The sequence below is a fragment of the Balaenoptera acutorostrata genome, chromosome 2, assembly GCF_949987535.1.
Source record: "Balaenoptera acutorostrata chromosome 2, mBalAcu1.1, whole genome shotgun sequence".
NCBI lineage: Eukaryota > Metazoa > Chordata > Mammalia > Artiodactyla > Balaenopteridae > Balaenoptera > Balaenoptera acutorostrata.
This window is the reverse complement of record NC_080065.1, coordinates 174012184-174033942: the sequence shown is the minus strand read 5'-3', so window position 1 is coordinate 174033942 and position 21759 is coordinate 174012184. Positions and strand designations below refer to the sequence as shown.

The following is a 21759-nucleotide window of genomic DNA, read 5'->3' as shown; positions in this document are numbered from 1 at the left end:
CCTAATTGTATCTGTGAATAATTCCTCAAGTTACACCAAGATTTCATGGCTCAAGTTGGTCCATATTTTTCGTTATTTAAACTAATTGCAGCATAACACATAAAAGTGTCCTTTCGGATGACCTGCTGGAGCTAGAATTGCGAGTTTTTCATATTTCTCCCCCAAATTTCCGTGAAACACCAACCGTACCTCTGCAGTAGAGGCTGATAACGCAAGGAATTCTGGGGAATGTAGTTTTGGTTTGCAGCTAGCGAGACATTTCCGGCAGAAGTTGCTGGGCGTGAGAAGAAAGCGAGACAGTTTTCCGCAAACGTCGCTCAAAGGCCCACCGTGGGGTTGCGGGGGTGTGTGGGGGGGAGGGTGGGCATGAAGGGTGTGGCTGCTTGTCCCTACGCGATTGGCCGGCGGCTTTCCCGGCACGCTCATACGGCGCTTCCGGGCCCCCCGGTCTCGCAAGGCCGTCTGGGAGTTGTAGTTCAGACTCTTGCCCGAACTCCGTAGTCCAGCTGCGGCTAGGAGGTCAGAGGCTGTCCACCGCCTTCGGTGCTTGGCTTGGAGGATGGATCCGGGGTCCGGGGCCGACGCGGCCCCGTTGGCTGGTTTGGCCTGGTCGTCGGCCTCGGCGCCCCCGCCTCGGGGATTCAGTGCGGTGAGCGATGTCAGGGGACCAGGGACGAATAGGGAGAGAGGCGGCGACACCAGGGGCCGGGGGTTGAATAGGGGCAGAGTCGGCTGCGGCCGGGTAAGAGCCTGGCGCTGACCCGCGTCCGCGCTGTAGATCTCCTGCACTGTGGAGGGGGCGCCCGCCAGCTTCGGCAAGACTTTCGGGCAGAAATCCGGCTACTTCCTGTGCCTCAATCCTTTGGGCAGCCTAGAGGTAAGGGGCCCTCACCTTCGGAATCCCCGGGGTCCTCCCACTCCCCCTTGTCCATTCGCTGAGCTCTATGCTAGGCACACGGTCCCTACTGCTGAGTGATTCTCGATGTATCCCCTTCCCCGCCCCCCCTCCGCCAGAATCCACAGGAGAACGTGGTGGTCGATATCCAGGTCCTGGTGGACAAGAGCCCCCTCCCGCCGGGATTCTCCCCGGTCTGCGACCCCTTGGACTCCAGTGAGTCCCCTGTCGAAGGCGGGAGTGGGGTGGGGGGTCAGGGGCACGTTCGCGTCTCTGCGGGGAGGGTCCAGGAAGGGAATGGAGGGACCACAGGCGTGAGATTTTTGAATTTTGGCCGCCCCCTCGATGTACTGGGTAATGACAGTGTTGACTGAGAACGCAGAGCCCTGATCTAGGGCGGGACGATGTACCCCGCCCTGCGTAAAAATGTGCGATTGGTACAGTCTCTGTTCTAGAGTAAGTGTTCAGTCAATGCGACCTGTTTTATTACTGTTACTACTACGCCTTCTTCTTACACTGTAGCTAAGCTGATCCACGCGCAGTTCTATTTTCCACTTCCACGCTTTTGCACACGGGCTCCGGTTGCCCTGGTGCTACCCTCCCAGCCCTGACTGCTCTGCTTTCTAACCATCAGGCTCTCCCTGCCTCTCATGCCCTCTCCATGTCGTGTCATTTATATTTGGCTCTCAGCATATATCTATTGGTACTGGACTTGGCAAACTTTTCCTGTAAAGGGCCAGGTAGTAAATATATTAGGCTTTCCAGGCCAGATGGTTTCTGTTGCATATATGTAATATATATCCCTTTAAAAATGTAAAAGCCATGCTTTGCTCATGAGCCAGACCTTGGGCCGGATTTGGCTCATAGGTTGTAGTTTGCTGACCTCTGGATTAGAGGGCTGAGGGAAAGTGTGTTTGGAGGGCCAGGATGGGTACCCAGTTCTGTCTGATCCCACAGCTACCCACCCTCCCTGTGGTGCCCATGACCTCCCCATGAATGCTCCTCCATGTCACCAAAGATGAGGCTGGCCCAATGGCTCCTAAAAGCTTCATGGATTCCCCTCCTATGGCTTTACCATTCAGGATTTAACCACTGCCCCAGCGCCATCCAGATGGCCGCCTTAAACAGCACCTTGGCGAGCATTCTCCTGGAGCCATCTTTGGACCCCTTTCCTGCTTCTCCCCTTTTCTCATTCCCCTGTCCCTCACTCCCAGAGGCCTCCGTGTCCAAGAAGAAACGCATGTGTGTGAAGCTGGTGCCCTTGGGGGTCGCGGACATAGCTGTCTTTGACGTCCGGCTGAGTGGGAAAACCAAGACGGTGCCTGGATACCTGCGAGTAGGGTAGGGACACCCCCCAGCCCTCCTTCCTTGCCCTCCCAACCCCCATACCTACCCCTCTGACCCTCAGGGACTCCCATGAGTCCTTCCGTCCCTTCTGCCACCTCTCTGTGCCTCAGTTTCCACATGTTAAGGTGGGGACAGTTGTACCAATCTCGTAGGGTGATGGTGAGGAGTAAATGAGTTGGTGTGTCTGAAGCACCCGGTACGGTGACTGCACCCAGCATACTAGTTAGTATGTTGCCGAGCGTGTGGGCTGAGGTGTGAGGTCACCGGAGGCCTGCCTTCCCCTGGCAGCTATTCTCAGCTCTGGCTGCACATTGGGCCAGAGCCCCTTCTCTCTTTTCGCCCTCCTCTAGGGACATGGGGGGCTTCGCCATCTGGTGCAAGAAGGCCAAGGCCCCGCGGCCAGTGCCCAAGCCCCGAGCTCTCAGCCGAGACATGAGAGACCTCTCCCTGGGCCCGCCTGGCCAGCCCAGGTGAGTCCTTGGGCTCAGGGATGGGAGCGACCATGGTGGGGGGCGGTGGATATCAGGCCTCTGACTTGGGTCATCCTGCCTCCACCAGCAAGGGTGGCTTCCCGGAGCGGACGATTTCGAGGTTGGGCTCTCGGGCATCTACACTTCGGAGGAGCGACTCCATCTACGAGGCCTCCAACCTCTACGGCATCTCAGGTGAGCGCAGAGCAGGGAAATTGAGGCACTGGGGTGGGGGTGGGGCGAGACTGGCCCGAGATTGTACAGCCAGGAAGGCAAAAGGGCAGGGTTGGACCAGGCCTGGGCTTCCCCCATTCTGTCAAGACTGGGAAGAGCCGAGACCTCCAGGATGGGCTTCTCGGGGAGGGGAGCGGGCAGGCCTCAAGTCTCTTGGGCCTCAGCTCCTTCCCCCCACCTGCTTTCCTCAGCCATGGATGGGGTTCCCTTCACGCTGCACCCCCGATTTGAGGGCAAGAGCTGTGGTCCCCTGGTGAGTCCGGTCCCGGGGAGTCTGGGTCTGCCCCTCCCCACTGCGTTTCTAGGCAACAGGAATCAGGGAGCATCGTCTGTGTAACCAGCACCTCAGCACAGAGGGGAGTTCCTGGGTGAGAGGAGGCTGGAGGCCAAGGCAAGGGGGCAGGAGGGTCTCCTGGAATGGGGGAGTCAGGAGGGGCAGCTGGATGCTGGGGGCGAGAGATCGTGGCAGGAAAGGGGAGAGGACATTCAGGCAAATATTGAGGGGGCCCTCCTTGAAGATGAGGGAACGGGGGTTCCACGTTGGGGTCCCTGCCCAAGACTGACCTGCCCCTTGCCTGCCAGGCCTTCTCTGCCTTTGCTGATCTGACCATCAAGTCACTGGCGGACATTGAGGAGGAGGTGGGTGCAGGGTAGGGAGGGGGTGGGGTTGGGGGGTGCAGGCCCCCCGGTCTCCCCTGGGTCCCTCTTCTCTCCCAGCTATAACCCACCTCGAGGGCTCCAGATCCCCCAGTCCCTAAGTGTCACCCCATGCCCCACCATTTCTCCGGCACCCCAGTGGCTCCTCCTTTGCTCTGTGCTCTCCCCTCACCCCACTCCCCACCCCCCAGTACAACTACGGCTTCGTGGTGGAGAAGACGGCAGCTGCCCGCCTGCCCCCTAGTGTCTCTTAGCCCCTCGCCGGCCCCAGGGAAGAGTCCCCTGCCTCACACCCCCGGACTGGCAGCTGCCCACCGCATTGAATCTCGGGAGCCTTGGCGGCACAAGGCATTCCCGACCCTCGGCCACCCAGCAGAGCAGCAGCCCTGGAGGAGGGGCTGGGAGCGGTCTGCTTGGTGATGGGTCTCCTGCCCCCTGGGCCCTGATGGGCAAGGCAGGGGGAGGGGCTGGACGGAAACCAGTGCCTTCAAGTCATTTGTGTCAAAACTTGCTGGTGCCTGGAGGCCACGCTGGCGTCCTCCCTCCAGGAAATAAACACCACGCTGTCCGGGCCGTCTGTAGTCTCCATTCTGACTGTGGGTCTCTGTGGCTCGCAGGAGCCAGGGACGGACGCACACCCAGCAAGCGGGTGAAATCCTGGAGGGGAGGGGGCGCTGCCACCACTCCCATTCTACAGAGGGAGAAACTGAGGCTCAGCAAGTGCCTGAGCCGGGATTCCGAATCACAGAGGAGACCGGGTCCCGCCCCTCCATCATTGCGCGTAACAGTAATAATAGTAACAGCTACCGTTTATACTCCGAGGACCTCCTCACCAACACCTGATGTACAGTATCTCATTTAGTCCTCCCCCAGCTCAGTGGGAAGCCCTGGTTGTGTGGCCATTTCACAGATAGGAAAACCGAAGCAGGAGGCGGCTAAATTCACAGCTGGGATTCCAACCCAGAGCCTGCTCTCTTAACCACCAAGCTGTTCTGTTCTGTGCGTCCCTTTTCCTCCGCTGTGTGGTAGACACAAACGGTGGATACTCATGAATCGTGGTAGTTACCTCCTGTAAAGTAGTGTGAAAACTGAATTAGGAAATACTGTATCCCTCGGGGAGATACGGGTAGGTTCTTGTAAGCCTCTGGTCACATTTTGGTCAAGTAATCAATACATAACCTTGTTTTCTGTGCATTTCAAGACACCCTGTTTTTTGTTTTTTGTTTTTAATATGAGAGCTTTAATTACAATTCCCCTCCTGTTTTTTTTTTTTATGTGTTACTATTGTGTTTTTTTTTACTGCCAGAAGCAGTCGTTTTTTTTTGTTTTGTTTTTGTTTTTTAAAATTTATTTATTTTTGGCTGTGTTGGGTCTTCGTTTCTGTGCAAGGGCTTTCTCTAGTTGCGGCGAGCAGGGGCCGCTCTTCATCGCGGTGCGCGGGCCTCTCACTGTCGCGGCCTCCCTTGTTGCGGAGCACAGGCTCCAGACACGCAGGCTCAGTAGTTGTGGCTCACGGGCCCAGTTGCTCGGCGGCATGTGGGATCTTCCCAGACCAGGGCTCGAACCCGTGTCCCCTGCATTGGCAGGCAGATTCTCAACCACTGCGCCACCAGGGAAGCCCGACACCTTGTTTAATATACATGCTGCCGATTCGTTAACGGTGAACTCACGGCCACCAGCCGTAGAACTCACGTCTGCACAAAGCTCATCGGAGAGTATTTGCTCCCGGAGGCACATCCCAGCCTTCTTGCGCCTGGGGACACTAGATAGCTCTTCAGCACTACACTTGGGGGCCTTTGCAAACAGCAAAAATCACCAACGAAAAAGCACAAAAATGCAAAATGGGCCACTGGCTAGACCTCAAGAAGGATGCCTGTTTCCAGTCAGAGCTGGAACAGGAAGGCAGAACATCGCCTTGTCCTACCACAGCTGGGAACACGCACCTCTGAGAACTCAGATTTTTTCCGGCACTGTGCGTGTCCACCAATAGCCACAAAAGCACTGTGAGTATTGATTTGGGGGTCACAGATTTGAGCCAGTAGGAGAATTGGCAAATACGGACTCCACAAACTGTATTTGTGAAATGAACCACCCCAGGCTCACACTGTCTCTCCCATGCATGTGCTTCCTCTTCTGCTCTCTCTTCCCCAGGTACCCATAGCGTCAGGGTGGCCCAGATCAGGAACATTCCCCAGATCTCTGGAGCGTAGGAAGGCTAAGGCTTATTTCTCGTCCACATCACGTGCCCATGGTGGGGCGGCAACAGGCTGCTGGTCGTAGTTGCAAGGAAACGCACCTGAAGGGGTGGCCAGCATCTCTCCAAGACAGTGGGGATGGACTCAGAAGGGTCTCACGCTGTCACTTAAGTGCTCTGGCCTGGAAGTGCCTTGTCAAAGTTCTGCTCACAGCTCATTGGCCAGAAGGAGTCACACGGGGTCCCAAGGGGATGTGCGACCCACCCAGGCACTTGTGTCTAACGACACTGCCCTGGGGACCCGAAGGGGGAGACACTGCCCTGCACAGGGATCTGAGGGAAAAGAGTCCCCTGCCCTGGGAGTCTGAGGGTGGAGACAGTGAACTATCCTGGAGATGGTACCCCCTCCCCCACACACTTCAGCTGCCTTGGAAGAACTAGGCCTCTGATGCTAAGATATCTCCCCGAATCTCTCCACTCTGGGCGCAGCCAGCACCTGCCAGGTGCCACCCAGGTTGCTCTGGCGCCGGCCATGGAATCCGATCCAGCTGGGAAGCAAAGGCTGTTTGTTCTCTCTGGTTGTGATCTTGGCCACCCCGAAACCAGCCCCAGATCACTTTCCAGGGCATCTGTGTGTGACCAGGGGCCCCCGGACGACCCATACTGGCCTTGGGTCCGACTGGATCAACCATCATTGCCAGGTCACTGACTCTGCAAAATCCCAACCCTCTTGAGTGCAACAGGGCCTGGGAACAGCCTCACAAAGGGGCCGGAAAGTCCCGGTGGAGCCTGTCCCCTTAGCCCCCAACTCCTGACTTGGGCCACATCAATCCTCACAGCTCCAACTAAGCTTGCATCTTCTTGGGCTACAGGGAAGGGAGAAGAAGAGGAAGACTTATCCTTCTGCCTTTAGCTGGCGCTGAGGTGCTGAGACCCGGGCATCACAGGGGCCTGGGGACTGAGAGGGACATTTCTGGGGAGATGTGGTCCCAGCTCCAATGCTCACTAGCTGGTGACCCTGAGCAGTGGCTTAACCTCTCTATACCTCAGTTTGTCCATCTTTACAATGGGAATCTCAAAGGTCCTCACCTCATTCGGTAGTTCTGAGGGAGAACACTTGTGGGGCTGTGTCTCTCCGCTGCCTCTGCTGACTGTTGCAAAAACTCTTCCTGGCTCTCAAAGTTCTTCTCAGCTGGAAGGCTTCTGCAGCCCAAAGTCCATGCAGAGTGAATGGAAGATGCAAGTCCTAGTGGCTTCTACTAGTGGCATACCCCCACACTTCTTGTATTCAAGTGTTCCAGAGCCCAGCTGTGGCCCCTACTGCTCTCTCCACCCCCAGATCAGAGCAATGATCTGTGCCAGCCTTGAGCATCCCCTTGGGCACCCTCCCACCCAAACCCCCAAAGCCGCTGGCTTCTACCCCATCGTTCATTCTGCCTATTTTTTTGTTTGTTTGTTTTGGTTTTTTTTTTTTTGCCATGCTGCTTGACTTGCGGGATCTTAGTTCCCCGACCAGGGATTGAACTTGGGCCACTGGCAGTGAAAGTACTGAGTCCTAACCACTGAACCACCAGGGAATTCCATTCTGCCTGTTCTTGAACTTGAGCTAAGTGCAATGCCCAAACGAGTCCTCTTCTCTTCTCAGCCTGGCTAATTATATTCACTGTTAGGTCTGAGACATTCATCTGTGTTGCCTGTATCAGTAATTCCCTCTTGTTAATTGCTGAGTAGTATTCCACTGTATGGATGTACCACAGTCTGTTCATCTGTTGATGGACATTTGGATTGTCCCTAGTTCTTGGCCATTGAATGAAATTGCTCTGAGTACTCTTGTACATGTCTTTTGATGAATACACACTCATTTTTTTTTTTTTGATTCTTACTAGTCGTATATATTCTTTTTTTTTTAACATCATTATTGGAGTCTAATTGCTTTACAATGGTGTGTTAGTTTCTGCTTTATAACAAAGTGAATCAGTTATACATATACATATATCCCCAAATCTCTTCCCTCTTGCGTCTCCCTCCCTCCCACCCTCCCTATCCCACCCCTCTAGGTGGTCACAAAGCACCGAGCTGATCTCCCTGTGCTATGCAGCTGCTTCCCACTAGCTATCTATTTTACATTTGGTAGTGTATATATGTCCATGCCACTCTCTCACTTTGCCCCAGCTTACCCTTCCCTTTCCCCGTATCCTCAAGTCCATTCTCTAGTAGGTCTGCATATTTATTCCCATCTTGCTCCTAGGTTCTTCATGATCATTTTTTTTTTTTTAGATTCCATATATATGTGTTAGCATATGGTATTTGTTTTTCTCTTTCTGACTTACTTCACTCTGTAGGACAGACTCTAGGTCCATCCACCTCACTACAAATAACTCAATTTCGTTTCTTTTTATGGCTGAGTAATATTCCATTATATATATGTGCCACATCTTCTTTATCCATTCATCTGTTGATGGACACTTAGGTTGCTGCCATGTCCTGGCTATTGTAAATAGAGCTGCAATGAACATTGTGGTACATGACTCTTTTTGAATTATGATTTTGTCAAGGTATATGCCCAGTACTGGGATTGCTGGGTCATATGGTAGTTCTATTTTTAGTTTTTTAAGGAACCTCCATACTGTTCTCCATAGTGCCTGTATCAATTTACATTCCCACCAACAGTGCAAAAGGGTTCCCGTTTCTCCACACCCTCTCCAGCATTTATTGTTTGCAGATTTTTTGATGGTGGCCATTCTGACCGGTGTGAGATGATATCTCATTGTAGTTTTGATTTGCATTTCTCTAATGATTAATGATGGTGAGCATTCTTTCATGTGTTTGTTGGCAATCTGTATATCTTCTTTGGAGAAATGTCTATTTAGGTCTTCTGCCCATTTCTGGATTGGGTTGTTTGTTTTTTTGATATTGAGCTGCATGAGCTGCTTGTAAATTTTGGAGATTAATCCTTTGTCATTTGCTTCATTTGCAAATATTTTCTCCCATTCTGAGGGTTGTCTTTTCGTCTTGTTTATGGTTTCCTTTGCTGTGCAAAAGCTTTTAAGTTTCATTAGGTCCCATTTGTTTATTTTTGTTTTTATTTCCATTTCTCTAGGAGGTGGGTCAAAAAGGATCTTGCTGTGATTTATGTCATAGAGTGTTCTGCCTATGTTTTCCTCTAAGAGTTTGATAGTGTCTGGCCTTACATTTAGGTCTTTAATCCATTTTGAGTTTATTTTTGTGTATGGTGTTAGGGAGTGTTCTAATTTCATTCTTTTACATGTAGCTGCCCAGTTTTCCCAGCACCACTTATTGAAGAGGCTGTCTTTTCTCCACTGTATATTCTTGCCTCCTTTATCAAAGATGAGGTGACCATATGTGCGTGGGTTTATCTCTGGGCTTTCTATCCTGTTCCATTGATCTATATTTTTGTTTTTGTGCCAGTACCATACTGTCTTGATTACTGTAGCTTTGTAGTATAGTCTGAAGTCAGGGAGCCTGATTGATGAATACACACTCATTCTTGTTGGGTAAATACCCTGAGTGGAAATTCTAAGTGGTAAGGGAGGCCTATCTTCAGCTTAAGCAGATACGGCCAAGCAGACTTCTAAGACTGTTGCACCAATTTACCCTCCCACCCACAGCAAATGAGAGTTCCAGTGGCTCCATGTCTTCACCAACACTTGGCATCATCAGTTTTGTTAATTTTGGCCATTTGTCTCACCAGTTTGAATTTCTTAGGTATCATGTACACTCTTGCCAGCTTAGAAATCTGAACTGGAAAAGCTGACCCATGCTGTATAGAAAACACCGCTTTCTCATCTTCCTTATCCACCTGCCCTTTTTATTTGTCATTGGGAAGAGCCCACAGAGAATTTACAAGACATTAAGTAGTTTCTGAGATGGTTCCCTTTGGGAACATTTCGTCTTGGTATCCTGGTGTTCAGGCCTGTGTAATCCTCCGCTTGAGGGCAGGCTGGATCTGGTGTAGACTCACCTCTCACCAATGGAATACAGTAAGGGTGATGGGACTTCACTTCTGTGAGTAGGTTTAAAATACAAGACTTCCATCTTGTTGCAGACTCTCTCTTGTTGGCTACACTGATGCACACTGCCCTATAAAGAGGCCCACATATCACAGAACTGAGGGCAGCCTCTGGCCAACAGCCAGCAAGGAACCAAGGACTTCAGTTCCACAGCTCATAGGGAATTGAATCGTGCCAACAACCACAAAGTGAACTTGAAAGCAGATCCTACCCTGGTTGAATCTTTTTTATTTTTCTTTTTATAAATTTATTTATTTATATTTGGCTGCATCGGGTCTTCGTTGCTGCGCGTGGGCTTTCTCTAGTTGTGGCGAGCAGGGGCTACTCTTTGTTGTGGTGCGCAGGCTTCTCATTGCAGTGGCTTCTCTTTGTTGTGGAGCACAGGCCCTAGAGCGGGCGGGCTTCAGTAGTTGTGGCACGTGGGCTCAGTAGTTGTGGCTCGCGGGCTCTAGAGCACAGGTTCAGTGGTCGTGGGGCATGGACTTAGTTGCTCTGCGGCATGTGGAATCTTCCCGACCCAGGGCTTGAACCCGTGTCCCCTGCACTGGCAGGTGGATTCTTAACCACTGCGCCACCAGGGAAACTCTTAAAGTGTTTTTAATAAAGTGCTCTCTGGGGGAAACGGGCCCCTTGTTTGCTCTGAGCAATCTCCCTCAAGGTGGCATCTGACCTTCTGTTCTAAATGTCACCAGCACAGAGGACCCCAACTCCATCTGCCACTTTCAGAAGATTTTACCTGCAGAAGTAAAGGAGGGAGACCAGTGGGTGTGATGAGGGGGCAACAGTGGTGACCCTCGTGTGAGTTAGGCAGGGTGTTGGCACATGGCGGGCATCCAAAAACCAACAGCTCTTCTCAACCACAGATAGCACAGTTAAGTGCTTTCAATATCCCATTTATGCCTGCTGTTGCAAAAATGCCATGAAGCTGGAGCAGATGCTATCTGTGCCTCCCTCCCCTCCGCAGCAAGTACCTGTGACCCTGCCTGGGGCCTCCTGTGACCAGAGGAGCGTGTCTAGCTGGTGCACAGGGATGGCTAGAAGTGTGAGGGGTCAGTCCCTCTGGGAACAGCTCTCAGCTAATGCCTGATGGAAATAGGAGGATAAATATCCCAGGCCCCTCGCCCCCGGGCTGGGACCAGCTGCCATGTGTGCTCTATGCTGTCTCCCTGGGGTCCCTAGGGGGATGGAGCCCCCGTTGCCCTTAGTGCCATCTGCTCATTGGTGCCCCCTGCAGGGTTCCGGGGCTTCCTGGGGTCACTTCCCATCTAAACCACATCTTGGCATCATCTCAGCCTTTGGTTCTGATGACCCCAAACCAAGGCAACATCTTTTTTATAATTAATTAATTAGGTTGTGTCGAGTGTTAGTTGTGGCATGCGGGATCTTCACTGTGGTATGCGGGATCTTTCATTGCAGTGCACGGGCTCTTCGTTGCAGCGTGCGGGCTCAGTAGTTGTGGCGCATGGGCTTAGTTGCCCCACGGCATATGGGATCTTAGTTCCCCGACCAGGGATCAAACCTGGGTCCCCTGCATTGGAAAGCGCATTCTTAACCACTGGACCACGAGGGATGTCCCCAAGGCAACATCTTTAACAGATGTGTCTACGCCTCAAAAGGTACCAGGATGCCAACAGCTACTTGTGTCGGTGAGGCCCGTGGAGCTAACGGGGTCACTGAAACTCTTTCCGATTTGGTCCTCACAGCTGTACTATGATGGGGTTGGGGGATTAGCCCTGTTTTATAAAGAAAGAAACTGCAGTGCAGGTCGCATGACTGCTCCCTGAGCCAGGTCTGTCCAAGCTGCCTCTTGGAACACAAAACCCTCATCAGGTGCCCAGGACAGGGAGCGACCAGAGCGTTTGGCTCCAGCCCTAGGACCAGCCTCTTCCCTGCTCGCCAGACTCTGATCAGAATACAAAGGTGCTCAGCACCCCATCCAGGGCGGTGTCGACAACACGGCCAGGTTTCAGCAGGGACTGTGGGCAGCACTTCCAGCCCGCCTCCCACGTTGTAACCTTGCAGACTTTCCAGGGCTCCAGTTCCTGGTCCCAGGGGTGTGTGCAGAGATCAGACTGGGATGAGGCTAGTGAGCACGTAGGGCCCACATTTAAGGAGGTGGTCACTTCAGACTTGGGGCCCACCTGCACGTGAAGGAACCTGAGACTGAGTGCCTCCTTAAATTTTCTTTTTTTTTTTAAGTTGAGGTGAAATTCACATAACATGAAATTCACCAATTAAAAATGTACAGTTCAGTGGCATTTAGTGCATGGACGATGTGCAACCATCACCTCTATCTAGTGTGTGTCTGCAGTACTAGGCATGTGACACGATATTCATTCTGACTTGATCCTCTTCACTGATATTTTCACGCTCACCGAGAGCCTGTGCTTCCTGGGCACCCCCTGTGACAGGTGCCATATGGGAGGAGGAGGTCTGTGCAGCCTCCCAGGGGCTCAGGAGGGAGGTGATCCAGGCCAGTGGGGCACCCAACTCTGTACCTGATCATCAGAATCCTTACCCAAGGTCAGGTTTGGGGACCAGCCTCCCTGCTGGGTGCTGCCACCTCTCTGCCCATGGAGATGGGTCCTGGGGGACTTCAAGCCACTGTGTGGCTGAGCTTCCTCCGCCCCTGAGTCCCTGTGTGGCCCAGGGAGGGACGGGTTGGGAGACTGCTGGGGACATTTGTCCATTTGGGGTTGGGGCAGGGACCAGGCCATCCCCACACCCTGTGAAATGTATATGCATGAAGATTTGTGGGGCATGGGCCCCAGACTTGGCTCTACAAGGGGCACACTCTCTGTCCCCTGACTCCTGCCCTTTCCACCCCGGCTCCTTTCACTCTACCCCTCATCCTGGGTCTGCACTTGGCCACGCAACATGTTTGGATATGGCTCAGATGACATGGAAATAGTGACATGGAGTTTATTTTCAGGTTGTGCAGGAAGGGGGTGGGGCCAGGGCCTCCAGAGACCCCCTGAGGCTCTGAGTTATCCACTCCAACCCCTGTCAGTTCCAAGAGTCCCAGAAACTGGCCATCAACCCACCTTTTCCTGCCACCAGGCACCCCGACTGACAGAAGCACAGGTTGACAAGCCTTGAGGACCTGCTATGCACAGGCCCTCGGAATGGCTCACACGGAGTCTCACGGGAGGCTTAGGAAGAGGGACCGATTCCGTTCCCATTTTACAGACCAGGAAACTGAGACACAGAGCAGTGAAGCCCTCAGCCACAGGCCCACAGCCAGGAGTCTGGGTCCAGGCCTCCAGGTGCGCCCATGGCCCTGGGCTGCTCTGAGCTCCGCACACACAGGTTTCAAACGCTCACAGCCCGGAAGGAGTCGCAGAGTCTGAGACTTGCACTATCAGCAGCATGGGGGTTACAGGACCCGGGTTCGAATCCTGGCTCTGATGCTCAATACTGGCCGTGGGACCCTTGGTGAGTCACTGCCCCTCTCTGGGCCTCGGTTTCCTCATCTGTAAAATGGACGGAGATGTTTAGAGAAACGCTGCCTGAGCTCTCCCCTCCCCTCCTGCCTATAACAGAATCTTATTCATTCTGGGCAGCTACATTTCCTTGTCTCCTCTGTATTGAAGTGTGACCACATGACTCTGTTCTGGCCAATGGGGTATAAGCAGAAGTGTCCCAAGGCCTCCCAGGAAAACTTCCAAAATCTCCTGAGAAGTCCTGGCCTCTGCCTTTCTCTCTGAGTGAGGAGGTAAAGGTTGGAGCCCTGGCAGCCATTTTGTGCCATGAGGCAACCTTGAGGACACAAGTCAGGGATGCTGTGAACTGAGAGAGAAATCAAGTTATATTGCTACCGTGGTTGAGCCTGGAGCTATCTCTACAAGAGTCCTCTTCCTGCTGCCTGACACTAGGTCTCTATCCTTGATCTCTGGGCTCACACCAGAGTGGAGTCCTTCCCCGACCCCCCTGGCCTGTGGCTCAGGATGCTGTGCATCTCATGCGTGACCTCTTCCCAGTGCCCCTCACTGGCAGACAGTGTCCGGTGCATGCGAGATGCAGGCAGGCTGCCATCCCGGCCTCCCCCTATGGCTGCGGGTGCTGTGGCAGTAACCATGGATCTGAGGGAGTCCCCAGGTTTTGGGCAGGATGAGTAGGGGGTCCAGTGATGGGTACCCTGCTGGGGCTGAGCCCTGGGGCTGGCCTTGGAGACTTCAGCAGGGCAGACAGGGTCGTCTTCAAAGTGCGGTGGGGACAGCTCATGGAGGCCACGGCGGGTGGCCCGGGCGGCCCGGAGTAGAGTGTGGGTCAGCGCCGCCACCAGGACCAGAGCACCCAAGCCAAGGATGGAGGCAGCTGCTGCACCCGTCTCGATCTCGAAGAGAAGCAGGGCGTAGATGGACAGTGCTGGGGAAGGAAACGGCTCTTATTCAATGTTTGTTCTCCAACCCCTGGGAGAGCTCCCCCAAATGGAGAGCAGTTATAGAAAATTGTACATTATGATAGGCACATAGACTAACTCATCGAACCCTTTCACACCCGACAAATACATCATCATCACATCTGTTTTACTATAAAATGGTAAATTGTGTGTTATGTGTACTTCACCACGATTGAAACAACTGAGATCTCAGGCTTTCTGAATCCCTGTGATTGACCTTGAGTGAATCACAGTCTCTCTCTGGCCTCAGTTTGCTGATCTGAACAATAAGACAGTTGGCGGGGACTTCCCTGGTGGTCCGGTGGGTAAGACTCCACCCTCCCAATGCAGAGGACCTGGGTTGCACCTCTGGTCAGGGAACTAGATTCCACATGCATCCCACAACTAAGGAGCCGCAACTAAAAATCCCTCATGCTGCAACTAAAAAGATGCCACATGCCACAACTAAGACCCAGCGCAGCCAAAATAAATAAATAAATTTTAAAAAATAAATCTTAAAAAACAAAAAAGACAGTTGGCGACCTGGCCTTGAGGACCTGTACTGGTTCTCTGTTGCCCTGTCCGATGTCCAGTTGGCACCACCATTCTTTTTGGTGGGAACTGTCCTGTGCATTGTAGGACATTTAGCAGCTTCTATCCACCAGATACCAGTAGTACCCTCCCCCTGCCCTATCGTGACAACCAAAAATGTCTCCAGATGTTGATTGCCAAATGTTCCCTCAGGGGCAGAATCAGCCCCCATTGAGAAGTGCTGGTCCAGTCCCTACCCCTACCCTGGTCACTGGTCTAGAAGGACTGACCCACCACTCTGGCATCAGTGACATGTATGGTCCTAGGCCAATCAGAGCACTGCTTCCCCTGATTATAGTGATTGGTGCATGGCTATCACATGATCCAAGCTCAGCCAATCAGAGTCAGCCCTGGGACCTTTGCTTGGCCTATGAGGACAGGGTTATTTTCTAACTGCAGCCATTAGGGAATTGGTAGGAGAGAAGCCCAGAGCTGATGGAGGACTTCTTGGCACTTTGTGGGCTGTTTTAATGCTTTCTCCAGCTCTGTACTCTTGCTTTTGAAGATGCCACAGTGCATCATGTCTGACATATTAAGGCGAGGCCAAGGACATTTTTTGCTCTAAAAATTTTTTTTTTTAATATTTTTATTTATGTATTTATTTGGCTGTGCTGGGTCTTAGTTGCAGCATGTGAACTCCTAGTTGCAGCATGTGGGATCTAGTTCCCTGACCAGGGATCGAACCCAGGCCCCCTGCATTGGGAGCACGGAGTCTTAGCCACTGGACCACCAGGGAAGTCCCTGCTCTAAACATTTTTGAAAGATCTTTATAACTATTATTTTGGCTCTGGTTAGCAATGAATGAATGATTGGCTGGACATGCTCAGGAATTCTTGCTGAGTGAGGTCACCTATCCTCAAAAAGAATCTAAATGGGAGCTGAACAAATTCTTAATTTAATGCTTAATGAGGCTGACATAGTTACCTTTTATTTCCCTTTGTGAGTTTTCTTGTATTTTAGAATAAGAATATTTTATTCTCCAAGTCTCCAACATTTTTGTTGGCTTATGAAAAGGCTTGAGATCATAGGTATTGTGTTGAAAGCGCTTACAGAGACAGGCATCTTTCTCAGGGCACGGCAGGTGATGAGATGAAGTGAGAAGCCTTTCTGAAGACCTCATTTGAGTGCCTGGATCCAGCCACACCTGAGGCCAATAACCCCTGATCTTTTCAGATACACGAGTCACTCCATCCACTCTCCTTTTTAAAAAACCCACATCCAGAGCATTTTTGTTTGTTTGTTTGTTTTGTTTGTTTTTGGCCACGTGACACGTGGGATCTTAGTTCTTAGTTCCCTGACCAGGGATGAACCCACGCCCCCTGCAGTGGAAGCGCAGAGTCTTAACCTTTGGATCGCCAGGGAAGTTCCACACTTAATAAAATCCAGAGCATTTTATGAAGTCAAACAACAAGAGTTATGCAGAGTTCGCTGCACTGTACATACAAATTCCCACAATGAACCCTAGGCTCATATCTCATAAATAAATCTTTTAAATATATCTTGTAAACTTCTCTTTCTCTATTGTGGTACTAAGGAAAAATAGTAATAGCAAATCCCTTGTTTTTCAGTCAGCTGATTTTTTTTTCTTCCAGTGAAACAGGTTGTTTATAGGGCTGCCAAGGATCTATGTGTGATTCAGCGCTGAGTCTCCAGCACCAGCAACATATTTTTCAAGATTAGAACAAAATACAAGATGTCAGGAGTCTCTTTAAGAAAGGTGATGATTTGATTCCTTTACCAGCATGTGTGGGTGAAAGAATGTTGATCAAAGAAAAGTTATAAGTCGGGGAAGGAAAGACAGTGCAGTGTGTCCTTCTGGCACTCAGGTTATTAGTTTTTACTCTGCTTCATGTTTTGGGATTTAAAATTGCATATCTGGTTTATGAAGCGTATTTTTTTCCTTAAGCCCTTCTTGAGCTGGATTCAGATATTTGTGACCAAAACAGTTTTTGCTAAGGCCAACCTATGAAACACTATCTCCAGAAACCACCAAGGACTTGGAAACTTTTATTCAAACCAAATGTAGAAAGCTGATGAATCAGAAGTGTTATGAAGACAACTGCCATTTATGGAATCCCCACTGGGATCAGATGCCAGCCATGGGCTAAAGTGTCAGAGCCAAGAGTGAAACAGGCAGGCTGCCTCTGGAGCTGACCCCAGTTGTGGGGCTATTACCCCTGGTCACCCCAACCCAGGGCCCTACACCCCATGTTCTATCCTGAGCACATACCTGCTAAGTAGACGGAGACCCCACAACAGAAGAGGCCGAGGGCCACATGTCTGAGGAGGCGGCAGTCATAGAGAAACCAGTCAGACCTGGCAGGGAGTGGGGCAGGAAGAAAATGGGCTCAGGAGGCAGAGCTGGTGGAATAAGGCTGGGGAGGAGAGGTAGGGGGAGTGGTCCAGCTTTGGGGAGCTGGAGATCTATGTGAGGACCTAGCCATCCACTCATCTATCCCCCCACTCATTCATCCTTTACCGTCCATCCATCCCCATCGATTATTCAACCATACAGCCATCCATCCATTTAACCATGCTTTGTTCATCCATCCACCCATTTATTTAAACATCCGTCATTATCCATTCATCCATTTGTCATCTGCCATCCATCCATCCATCCATCCCCCCCCCACCCATCCATCCATCGTCTATCTCCCAGTCACCATCCATCGAGCAAACCAACCATCTGTCCAGTCATCCATCCACAGTCATTATCCATTCCATTCCCCTCCCCCGAAACCCATCCATATACATCAGTCCATTCGAACATCCAACACTAATGAAGCAGCTATTGTGTACGGACACTTGCTAAACATCTGACCTCCATTATTTTACAGACCATAAGCTTATTTGGGGGTGAGAAAACTGAGGCTAATTTGTTATCAGTGACAATAGAAACCGAGATTCCCAAGAGCTGACATGGATTGAGGACTTAGTTTTGAGCCCAGCCCCATGCTAAGTGCTTCCGCTGTGTGCATGCCCTTCTCCAGTCCTGTGAGATCAGGAAAAGGAAGCTCTGAGAGCTTCCATCATCACTCATCTCCCACCAATACCATGGAAATGGCCTCCTCCCTGGTCTGCCTTCCAACTCCCCTCCTGACCCCTTTTCTGCACAGTGGCCAGAGTGGGTTCTTTCAAACTTAAGTCAGATCACATCCCTCCTGGCTCACAACTCTCTCAGTCAGAGTAAACCCAAGGTCTTCACCACAGCACAGGAAGCGCTATATAATCCAGTACCTCTTGGACTTCCTTGGTGGTCCAGTGGTTAAGACTCTGTGCTTCCACTGCAGGGGGGGCAAGTTCAATCCCTGGTTGGGGAACTAAGAGCACGCATGCCACAGGATGAGGAAAAAAAAAAAAATCCAGTACCTCTCACTTCCTGGCCCTCATCTTCCTTATGTACCCTCCAGCCACGCCAATCACCTCTATCACCTTCTAACACCCTAAGCTCATTCCTGCTCCAGGGCCTTTGCACATGCTGTTCCCTCTGCCTGGATCACAGTCCCCCAGATCTTCTGCCTCCTTTCCTCCTTCAAGTCTCAACACAGGCCTCCCCTGATGGTCCCATCTCATTCCCCACCCTGTCCTCCTGCACCACATCACCCCATTTTCATCCATTTCCGGCATTCATCATCATTTGACATTACTGATCTGTTTTGTATCTTCATTATCTGTGTCCCCATGAAGGTGGGTCCAGGTCCTCCTGGTTCCTGCTGGGTCACCAATACCCAATGCTGGGCTCAGCCCCCGGCAGGTGCCCAACACATATTTGTCAACTGGCAGAACGCATGCTTTTCAGCACCCCTTGAACTATCAGATGGAGGGTGCACAGTTTGGATGGGATCAAATGGTGGAATTTCCCATCCGCTCAAATCCATGGAATCCTGGACAAGGATCCCAGCTCCCCTCCCCCAGTGTCCTGGAAGGAAATACTCAGATATGGGACAGCCAAGTCCTTGGCTCAAGGAAGGTTCCTCACTCCACATGCACCCCCCGGCCACCCTGTCCAGTGCCCATATCTCCGAGCTCAGGTGCCTGACAAGGAACCCCACCCAGGGCCAGGGCACATGTTCTGGCTCTACCAGATTCAAGTTCAAATCCAGCCCACCCCCTTCCAATCCTGGCAGCCTAGAGAGAGCAGACTCTTTTTAACACATTGTTAAAAAGGGAGATAATAACAGCACCAGCCACCCAGGGGGCTTCACTGTGTTAATCCACATTAAGTGGGGGGAACCTAGAGCTTAGGGTTCCATAAATGAAAACACTATCAACACTGGCGCTAACTGACCCCAGGCCCTCTCTGAACCTGTTTCCACATCTTTGAAAAGGGGGTCACAGCTGTAGTTGTACCTGCTGTAAATTTTCAACAAATATAGGATGGAGGGAGGGATGGATGGAGAGAAGGAGAGAGAGAGAGGGAGGGAGGGATGGAAGAAAGGAGGAAGGGAAAGTTGGATGGAGGGGGTGAGGAAGGAAAGCTCTCCCCCAACCTGAGGCCCAGAGAAGGGCAGCGGCTCCCCCGGGCTTGTCCAGCCCCCAGCCGCGTAGAGGGGCCGGTCCTCCTACCTGCCAGGGCCCGGTCCCCGCGCCATCTCGGCGCCCAGGTGGCCGCAGAGCGCGGCGAGAAGCAGGCAGGTGAGACCCAGCACCAGGGCGAGCGCGGCGAGCGCGGCTGCCAGCGGCAGCAGCGCTCCGGCCGCGTCCTCCGGCAGCCCAGGGCCGGCGCCCAGCTCCGGGCCCAGCCCGTCGATTCGCGGTCCTCGAAGTTCCGCGCGGCCCGCTTGCAGCTGGAACAGCAGCTGCGCGCCCAGCGCCGCCAGTACGGCCGCGGGGATGCCCAAAAGGATCATCGCGGCCAGCACCCGGCCGCCGTACGACCTGGCCATGGAGGGGTCCTGCGGGCCTAGGGGACAGTTGAGGAATCAAAGAGATTTTAGGGGCAGGGGAGTTGAGGGGCGTCCGAGGGCCCTCGGCGGTCCAGAGGGGGTGGGGTCGCAGGGGGGTTGTTTCTGAATATTGTCGGGGCTGCAGAGGGCTCGGGATGCCAGTCGCGGTGAGGACGAGAAAGCTCTGGGAAAACTTGAGACAGAGTCTTTTCTTTCTCTGTGAGCGACAGCTCTTGGCCTCAGAGTTCTGGCGGGGCGTGGCCGGCGAGGGGCGGGGCGAAGAAGGGGCGGAGGCGGTCCCACGTGGGATAAGGGTGCAGTGGCGGGATCCAGAGAGCCTCACAGATCTGTAAACTCATTCAAGTACCCCCATTTTCCCCTCCCGCTGCCCCAAGCACCTGTTTCATTGCTGTCTTTTAAGAAAGAAAAGAAACTTGAACGAATTTTTAAATAATTCGCTCTGATATGTGGTCTCTACCCGCGGATCCGGCAATTGGCTGGAATGTCCCCTCTGCTCACCTTCTTTCAAGGCTTTTCAGAAACGTCAGCCACCTCAGAGAGGCCCTCCTGCATCCCCTCCCCAAGCAGCACACCTGTCCTTCGCTGCTAGCCTTTGTTCTTCTCACGGCACATTTTGGGGGATATTATTTATTTTTAAGTTTTAAAAATTGAGGTGAAATTTACATGACATAAAATTAACCATTAGAAAGTGAACAATTCAGTGGTATTTAGTACATACACAACGTTGTGCAACCATCACCTCTATCTAGTTCTGGAATTTCCATTCCCCCCACCTCCCCCATTAGCAGTCACTTCTCATTCCCCCCTCTCAGCCCCTGGTAACCACAAATCAATCTACTTTCTGTCTCCAAGGATTTGTCTTTTCTGGACATTTCATATAAACAAAACCAGACAATATGTGGCCTGTTGTGTCTGGCTTCTTTCCCTGAGCATAAGGTTTTTAAGGCTCATCCATGTTGTAGCAGTGTTACATTCCTTTTTTTTTAAAACATCTTTATTAGAGTATAATTGCTTTACAATGGTGTGTTAGTTTCTGCTTTATAACAAAGTGAATCAGTTATACATATACAAATGTCCCCTTCCCTCTTGCATCTCCCTCCCTCCCACCCTCCCTATCCCACCCCTCTAGGTGGTCACAAAGCACCGAGCTGATCTCCCCGTGCTATGCGGCTACTTCCCACTAGCTATCTATTTTATGTTTGGTAGTGTATATATGCCCATGCTTCATTCCTTTTTATGGCTGAATAACATTCCATTGTATGGGTGGACCACATTTACTTTACTCATTCATCTGTTGATGGACATTTGGGTTGTTTCCACCTTTTGTCGATTGTGAATAGTGCTGCTATGAACATGCACATACAACGATTTGTTTGAGTCCTGTTTTCATTTCTTTTGGGTCTGTACCTAGAGTGGAATGGCTGGGTTATATGGTAACTCTATATTTAACTTATTGGGGAACTGCCTGTTTTCCACAGCAGTTGCACCATTTTACATTCCCACCAGTAGTGCACCAGGGTTCCAATTTCTTCATTTCCCTTCCAACACTTGTTATTTTCTGTTTTTGTTTTTTTTTTTTATAACCATTCTACAGGGTGTGAATGGGTATCTCATTGCAATTTCGATTTGCATTTCCATAATAACCACTAAAGTAGGGTGTCTTTTCATGCCCTTGTTGGCTATTTGTGCATCTTCTTTGGAGAAATGTCTCTTCATATCCTTTGCTCATTTAGATTGTTTGTCTTCTTGCTTTCCTGTAGCACTGTGCATCTCTGGCAGCGCACCATGTGCATTTTCCCACTATGTGTGGCCCGGTAGTGGGGGAGGGGTGGCTGCTCCAGACCGCAGAATGTCTGCTTCAAGTGTCCACTGCTGTGTCCCCTTTGTGTCTGGGTCTGCACCTCGCACACAGCAGGCTCTTAATAAATGCTTGTTGCACGCATGAGTGAACGGATCGCTTTGTACTCCTGCTCTGTAATTCTTGCAAAGTTTGAAATATCAAAACTGAAAATGGTTTCAAAGTTAACGCATTCCTGATAGATCCAGAATATA

General features: G+C 51.5%; 2 protein-coding genes across 5 annotated transcripts; one reads left to right on the top strand and one right to left on the bottom strand.

The window, feature by feature from the left end:
- Positions 1-480: 480 nt before the first annotated feature.
- Positions 481-4176, top strand: MVB12A (multivesicular body subunit 12A). 3 transcript variants are annotated; one of them, XR_009006701.1, is made up of 9 exons: positions 481-649; positions 779-877; positions 1015-1111; positions 2110-2236; positions 2593-2712; positions 2801-2907; positions 3138-3314; positions 3529-3585; positions 3795-3813. XR_009006701.1 is itself a non-coding variant. In XM_007195494.3 (9 exons), exons 1-9 carry the CDS (start codon positions 560-562, stop codon positions 3855-3857), a joined length of 822 nt encoding a protein of 273 aa, XP_007195556.1. In that variant the 5' UTR covers positions 481-559; the 3' UTR covers positions 3858-4176. The 3 variants fall into 3 exon arrangements, 2 of the variants coding, with proteins under 2 accessions (XP_007195556.1, XP_057394474.1); XM_007195494.3 differs by having other exon boundaries at positions 3138-3199; positions 3795-4176; XM_057538491.1 differs by lacking the exon at positions 3138-3314 and having other exon boundaries at positions 3795-4176.
- An 8602-nt stretch (positions 4177-12778) lies between these two features.
- TMEM221 (transmembrane protein 221) lies at positions 12779-19889 on the bottom strand. Of its 2 annotated transcripts, XM_028162148.2 has the most exons (4): positions 19367-19889; positions 17031-17116; positions 13966-14196; positions 12779-13301 (listed from the first exon to the last, which is right to left on the bottom strand). In XM_028162148.2, the coding sequence occupies exons 1-4, from the start codon at positions 19684-19686 to the stop codon at positions 13240-13242; spliced, it is 699 nt and encodes a 232-aa protein (XP_028017949.2). In that variant the 5' UTR covers positions 19687-19889; the 3' UTR covers positions 12779-13239. The 2 variants fall into 2 exon arrangements, with proteins under 2 accessions (XP_028017949.2, XP_007195555.2); XM_007195493.2 differs by lacking the exon at positions 12779-13301 and having other exon boundaries at positions 13479-14196.
- Between the last annotated feature and the right edge of the window lie 1870 nt (positions 19890-21759).

Bases quoted from the DNA above. Each gene is read 5' to 3' on its own strand.
- MVB12A (XM_007195494.3), top strand. From the start codon at position 560: ATGGATCCGGGGTCCGGGGCCGACGCGGCCCCGTTGGCTGGTTTGGCC. The intron at 878-1,014 runs GTAAGGGGCCCT...CCCCTCCGCCAG, and splicing joins ATCCTTTGGGCAGCCTAGAG to AATCCACAGGAGAACGTGGT. The intron at 1,112-2,109 runs GTGAGTCCCCTG...CCTCACTCCCAG, and splicing joins CTGCGACCCCTTGGACTCCA to AGGCCTCCGTGTCCAAGAAG.
- TMEM221 (XM_007195493.2), bottom strand. From the start codon at position 19,686: ATGGCCAGGTCGTACGGCGGCCGGGTGCTGGCCGCGATGATCCTTTTG. The intron at 17,117-19,366 runs GTAGGAGGACCG...ACTCCCTGCCAG, and splicing joins CGGGGACCGGGCCCTGGCAG to GTCTGACTGGTTTCTCTATG. The intron at 14,197-17,030 runs GTATGTGCTCAG...TTCCTTCCCCAG, and splicing joins GGTCTCCGTCTACTTAGCAG to CACTGTCCATCTACGCCCTG.